The 6,713-nt window shown below is 60.6% G+C and overlaps 1 protein-coding gene across 1 annotated transcript in view; it reads left to right on the top strand.

The window, feature by feature from the left end:
- The first annotated feature begins 328 nt into the window (after positions 1-328).
- The window catches only part of ASS1 (argininosuccinate synthase 1), a 33,846-nt gene continuing 27,461 nt past the window's right edge, over positions 329-6,713 (top strand). Inside the window, exons 1-5 of the mRNA XM_009888052.1 lie at positions 329-438; positions 881-949; positions 1,245-1,433; positions 3,702-3,758; positions 4,171-4,245. Coding sequence (XP_009886354.1) covers positions 331-438; positions 881-949; positions 1,245-1,433; positions 3,702-3,758; positions 4,171-4,245 — 498 coding nt within the window. The 5' untranslated portion in view covers positions 329-330. The remainder of the gene's footprint in view (positions 439-880; positions 950-1,244; positions 1,434-3,701; positions 3,759-4,170; positions 4,246-6,713) is intronic.

Below are 6,713 nucleotides of genomic sequence, written 5' to 3'. Positions count from 1 at the left end.
CTCGTCCCAGCCCCGGCGGCTCCTCCACCTCCCCAAGCGGCTGCCAGCCCCGAGTGTTTAGTTCGCCACGGGCTTCGGTTCGCGCTTCCTAGTTGTTCATCCCCTGGATGGTTTGTTTTGCCCAGAATATCCCATCCCCAGGAAAGCCCTCACCCCTGGCTGCCCTCAGCACCCGGCTGGACCCTGATGGCCCCGTGGCCAATTCAGGGACACCGTGGAGAGCGTCATGGCTGGTGGCTGCAGCATCCCTGTGCCGAGCAGGAGCAGGCTGATGTTTGGGGTAAGGGTTGGGCCCATTGTGAATCCCTTTTCCTTTGCTTTGCCAGGGCCATGGCTCAGCCCAAGGGCACGGTGGTCCTCGCCTACAGCGGGGGTCTCGACACCTCCTGCATCCTGGTGTGGCTGAAGGAGCAGGGCTACGATGTCATCGCCTACCTGGTGAGCCCCACGTGCGCCCCATCCCTGGGGTGGAGGGGGCCCAGGGCCACGGGTGTGGGGACGTGGGGTGGGCGATGGGGGGGTTCTGGCGTGTGTGTGGCCGTGGTGGTGACCCCGCTCTCGCTGGTTAACCATCGCCCAGCCCGGGTGCTGCTCTGCTGAGCTGCCAACCCTGTGTGACACAGCCTGTCCCTGCCAGCTAACGACCCTCTGCTAATGAGGGCAGGGCATCGGGGCAGAGCCACGGGGCTTGGAAGAGGGAGCTACGGCCCCAAAGTGGTCCGTCTCGGGGGGAAACACTTCTCCTGTCCATCCTGGGTGACCTCAAGCCCGCCCAGTATGGGGTCTGCCATGCCTTGCACGATGCCCCGTGCTGGACTGGCCTTGTGCTGGGTTGTGTGGTCTCCTCTCAAACTCAGTCTTGTTTTTTGTCCCCTTCCAGGCCAACATCGGGCAGAAGGAAGATTTTGAGGCAGCACGAAAGAAAGCTTTGGCTCTGGGGGCCAAGAAGGTAATAGTGTCCCTTCCTCACGGTGCCCAGGGGACTCTGAGCTCCCCCCGCTCCCCACCATGGGGCTGAGTCCTGGGGTCTCGCTCACCCCACAGCCGGGGCCACCACAGGGTCGGATGGGACAGTGCCAGTGCAGAATCCTTTTTCCAGAGGTTTTGCACCAAAGCCTTTCAGCAGCACCTGGGAAAGGGGGAGGTGAAGGGACCCTTTGCCACACCGCCCCTAAAGCCCCAGAGGAGTGGGATGCCCTCCAGCCGCCCTCCCATCACGGGGTTCCCTCTCTACCTCCTGGCAGGTTTACATCGAGGATGTCAGCAGGGAGTTTGTGGAGGAGTTCATCTGGCCGGCGGTGCAGGCCAACGCTCTCTATGAGGACCGGTACCTGCTGGGCACGGCGCTGGCACGGCCCTGCATCGCCCGCAAGCTGGTGGAGATCGCCCAGAGGGAGGGAGCCCAGTACGTCGCCCATGGGGCCACCGGCAAGGTGAGGGAGGACGGGGACACCAGGGTGATGTTGGCGCGTGGGGGGGTGTTGGGTCAGTCTGTTGGCCGAGCGGTGGGTGCCGGGGAGGGGCGGGGGGTGCACAGGGTGTTTTGTGGGTGCTCTGCGGGGTAGTATTTCGGCATTTCCTTCTCGCTTCTGGGATTTCTGTGCCCTGTTTCGGGTCCCTCCTTTCTAAAAACCGCTACAGGCGGGGTCTGCCCGGGCCAGGCCCCGGCTGGGGCTGAGCCAGCGCCGCCCGCGGTGTCCCGGCGAGGGTGCGACTGTCCCCGTCCCTGTCCCCATCCCCATCCCCGTCCCCATCCCCGGCTGTCGCCGCCGGCCGCAGGGAGGACACTTTGCCGCTAGAGGCAGCCAGAGACCGTGGAAAGGATGCTCGGGGCCAACCCCTGCCCGCAGGGCGAATATCCTCCACGGGGACCCTGGGGACCTGTGTGATGTGACCGTGGGCCACCCCCTGGCGCTTCCAGCCCCTGCCCGCACGCTGCCCAGCTCGGGGCGGGGACACCCGGGGCGGGGTGACACTGTCACCAGAGGTCTCTGTGGGACCCTTGGGTGCTGTGCGTGCACTCAGGACCTGCTGGATGTCCTCTCCTCCCCGTCTTGCAGGGACCCAAAGCGTAGACCCTGGGGGCAAAGGTGAGGTGCCCACCTGGAGGGGTCTTAGTGCAAGGGGCTGGGTTTGGGGGTCCCTACATATGGCAGAGGACACTGCCAGAAGGGGGATGTTGGATGTAGCTAAGGGATGGCCAAGGGCATGCTGGCAGCGGGGAGATGGGGCAAAGGAGCAGCTGTGGGGCTGGAAGGCTTCAGGGTGGAAATAACTCTTGGTCCTGCTGCGATGGGTTCCCCTTCCCTGCCCATCTCCCCCCTCCCCAGCAGCCCGCTCTTGAAAGCCCCCGTTCAAGGGTGCCATGGAGTAACACACCCCCGACGCCATGATGTCCCCTGCGCTCCCGGGTACCACCAGCACCCCGCTCGCAGGGGCACCCCGGGCGGCTCCCCACGCTGTGCCGCTGCCCGAGCCCCACTAAGCCACGGGCACAGGCAGGGACCGACCGTGGGTAACTCGACCCGGCTGCATCCCGTCCCTGGGTGCAGCATCTTAAATGCGGACCATCTGCAGCGTCCCCGCTGCCGAAGCAGATGGACTTGTTTTGGGGCTGTAAGGGAAATGAGTGCTTTGGTGGATGTTCTCGCCTGCGTGTAATAGTCCTCGGGGATTTCCCAGCCTGGCTGTAAATGTATCCTTCAGGCCAGCGCCGAGGGGGGCTGGGGGGGGGGGCTTACACCCCTTGGTGCTGGTGGAAAATGGGCTTTGGTGAGTGCTATTCCCCTGGAAGTGCTAATAACTCCCAGGCTCCCTCCTCACCCCTTCCTGACTACCTGGCCTCATTAGAAGGACCTCATCAGCACAGGCCAATTAAGATAAAGGGAGATTCAGAGCTATTTAATTATGAGCTGCTGCATCCTCCTGGACACTGTGGTCTTCCTCCCCCCTCTCCCTTTCTCTCCATGTGCCCTCTGATGCCTGTGGAGGAAAAAAATACCCAAACCTGGGTTTCTGCTTGTTCAGTTTTTGGGAGGGTCAACCCAGGGGAGAGCATGGCTCTTGGGTGACTCCAGGGTCAGCCGGGCTCCTTCAGAGCCAGGTGAATGAGCTGCATCGGGGGTTTGATCACTCGGTGCCTAATTCTATCAGGAGCACCAGGAAAGGTGGGTTTAGGTTCAAAACAGCCATGGAGAGGAACCAGGAATGACCCCATGGAACAGACCCGGCTCAGGTCCATTACCCCCTCCCACCACCCCCCATGCTGGGGGAATGGAGGAGATAAACGTGTCCTTAGCCTCAGGCCTTACTTTTCCCATGAAAATAGCCAGCAATCCCATCCCAATGTTGTTACCGGGAGAATAGGTGGTACCCCCCTCTTGCCCAGAGCGCCTGGGTCTATGAAGTCCCTGATAGCATCAGCCGGACGTCCCTCCTGGCTGGTGGCTCTCGCAGGGATTCGCAAACACCCCGCTCAGCCGAGGCTCCCCGGAGCCAGGGGCCGGGAGGCTTTTCCCACAAAGCGGCTTGTCCCCTGTATTGGTCAGAGCTGAGACCCCGAGACGTGTCCCCGCCGGCTCCCAGCTGGGGGATCTCAATCCCACCCCTGCACGGGGACAGCAGCCGCCAGCAGGGAAACAACACATCCTCGCCCGCCCCGGCACGGGGTGAGCCCTCAGCGTCTCCTGTTTGTGTTTCAGGGCAACGACCAGGTTCGGTTCGAGCTCACCTGCTACGCCCTGTGCCCTAATATCAAGGTAAGGCACCCAAAATTGTCCCCTGAGTCCCCACCACCGGGCTCCTGGCTCCCTCTCTCGCCGGTGGGGAGTTTCGCTTTAGCACTGATGCGAGCGGCTGTGCCTCACGTTAACAAGCTGCCAGCTGCACCAAGCGGCGTTTTGGCATTTGAGGGGGCTGTAATGATCCTTAATTGACCTATTTTTACCCCAAACACCACGGGGCCACGGAGGAAACGGTACCAAGGCAGCTGCTGGATAATCGATGTTGCAGGGAGATTAAATTTTGGCTGGGGGACCAACATCCCGTGGGTCCTGGCTCCCCTGGGCTGCCAGAAGCCCTCTCCTGTGGGCAACCCAGAGGGGTGCCAGGGGGCAAAAGGGGCCCAGAGGCCCGGGGGCTTCTTGTCTCATGTTCCTGCCCCCCTGCCAGGTCGTCGCACCGTGGAGGCTGCCCGAGTTTTACCAGCGCTTCCCCGGGCGCTGCGAGCTGATGGACTACGCCAAGGTAGGGATGCTCGGGGCGGTGGTGGGATGCTGAGAACGGTCACGGGATGCTCCCCATGGCTTGGTGGGTGACAGCAGCAAGCCCTGCACAGCATCCCTGCAGCACCACACTGGAGCCTTCTGGATGGGCTTTTTTCACCCCCTCTATTATTTTTTTTTCTCCTTCCTTTCTAAAAGCCCCATAATTACCTGACTATTAATGGTAACCCGCTTTCCAAGGAAACGGGTCCCAGCTCCCTGACTTGCGTAACAGACAAAGCAAATACGTTCGCCTTTGTTGTCCCTTCCTTTTTGAAGTACAAGTTGCAATAAAACATATTAGAAGTTTTGCATCAGGTTTTTATGTGCCCACCAGGGTACCTTTCTTTTTTAGCGACTTCATGGAAATGCTTGACAACTCGGCTCAATCAATCAAAAGGGAAAAGGCAGCTCTGTGCATAAACCAGAAAATTGCTTCAGTTTTTAAATAGCTGCCGTCGAGGCTGCCTGGGTAATCTCCGGGAAGGAGAGGTGCGGAGCCGGAGGGATGCGGCGTGGGGCGAGGAGCCCTCCGAGCCCATTAGAGCCGCCGAGAGCGGCGTGTTGAGGATTGTGTTTGCCATCTGCCGTTGTATTATGAAGGGGCGAGTTTACGAGAGCTTTCCATATGTTGCCAGACAAATCGTCAAATAGGGGAGTTATTAAGAGTGTCGCGGTTTTATTATATGGAAAATGGAACATGTGTTTTGGGTTTGGGGGTTTTGTTTGGGGTTGGGTTGGTTTTTTTGTTTGTTTGTTTGGAAGAGGAGGGAAAAGGGAAATGAAATGGTTTGGGGCCCTGTTCAAAGAGAAGAGGTTGGGGTTGAGGATGTGTGGTGCCTCTCAGCCTCTGGTTATGTTCGGCATTTTAAAAAAAAACAAAGGGGGGTGGGGGTGTCCCTTTTTTTTCCACACTCGGGAGAGGCAGATGCGTGGCCAGGTCCTTTCAGCACCTGGATGCACTCACCTCTGCGCTCGGGGGTTTATATGGTGATGATGTTTGGGGCTCGGTTGCTGCCGGGGGAAGCGGGGATCTGTACCGGCGCGGCACAGCTCTTGCCGCAGGTTTGCTGCCTGGGGGCTGGAGCCAGCCCTGCTCCGGTGGCATCCCGCTCCGGCGCCCGCTTGGTCCCTGCAACCAGCTGAGCTGAAACAGCTCGATGAGCAAGGTGAAGCTCTGCTGGATGCAGCTGTGGGATGAGCCGTCGCCGCAGGCAGAGCCGGGTGGGATGGAGTTTGTCGGGGCTGTGCCCTGAAAACGAGATCCCGTCTCAGTCGCGGCGTGTTTCCCCCTAGCCAGGGCTGCTCGGGCTTGGTGGACGTTGGTACATGGGTTTGGACTCGGAGGATCCCTGTTGGAACCATAACATGGAAAATCAGCGTGGGGCAGGGGTGGGCTGGGGAGCACGGGATTCCCCAGCCGCCGGGAGGAGGCAGAGGGCACGGGACTGCCTGGGAGTGTAAATCGGCTGGGGCTGGTGGGTGTTTGGGTCTGAAAGATGCTTTTGTACATCTCCGGAGAGATGGGTGTGACTGATGGCACGGGGAGAGCCCGGCAGAGGGCACGGACACCCCCAGTCCCATGCGGCTGAGTAAACAGCGTAAACAGCCCTCAGCGTTAATTGCTTGGCTTTAATTAACTAAGGTGAAATGTCCTCTGCCAGCATCCACGAGGGCGCTGGGATGAGGACGAGGGGACAAGTGCCGATGGCAGTGCGGTCTGACCCCCGGTGGGGTTGAGGTCTGTCCCTCAGCCCTCAGTCTCTGTTATTTGGGGGGCTTTGGGGGGTTGGGAGACACCTGCAGCTCTATCTGTCCGAGGGACAGGACAGGGAGAGGCAACTTCTCCTTCTTTCCTGGAGAAGCCAGGCAATCCCCAGCACTTGCACCAAGCGGGCAGTGTTTTGCCCCCCCAGGAAGCCCCAGCTTGTGTTTTGAAGCCCATGCGAAGCGCTGGGGTGCAGGCAGTCTGCGGGCAGGAGAGCAGCCCTGCAGAGGGGCCTGGGTCGAGGAGGCGGAGGCTGCCCAGCACCCACCTCCCAAGGCTGGGAGGGGGGTCCTGGTGGGGTGTCCCACACTGGGATTACTATGTGGGATCGGCAAACCAGGACCCATGAGCTTGTGGCAATGTCCCTCCCGCAGTGAGGCTGAGTTAGTCCCTCTGCAGCCTTAGCAGGTATCTCAGGACCTTGCTCCCAACGCAGGTGATGGGTTGAGGACCACGATTTAACAACCACAAGCGTTTCCTTCCCCTCCTCCTGGCAAAGGAGCCTCTGCTCAGCCCCTGCTCCTCTGTGCCTGGCCGAGCCATTGGCTGATGTCCCTGCTGTGGGGACGCTGAAATGCCAGAGCTGCTTGGCGACGTATGGGTGTACGGACACGCCGAGGCATGGTGGGAACCCAGAGCTGCCGTCTCCATCCTCGGCTCGCCGTGGCCATCCCGCACCCGGG

The sequence above is a fragment of the Charadrius vociferus genome, unplaced genomic scaffold (genome assembly GCF_000708025.1).
Source record: "Charadrius vociferus isolate BGI_N301 unplaced genomic scaffold, ASM70802v2 scaffold56, whole genome shotgun sequence".
NCBI lineage: Eukaryota > Metazoa > Chordata > Aves > Charadriiformes > Charadriidae > Charadrius > Charadrius vociferus.
The sequence above is the reverse complement of the archived record's forward strand: the minus strand, read 5'-3'. Positions and strand labels throughout refer to the sequence as shown.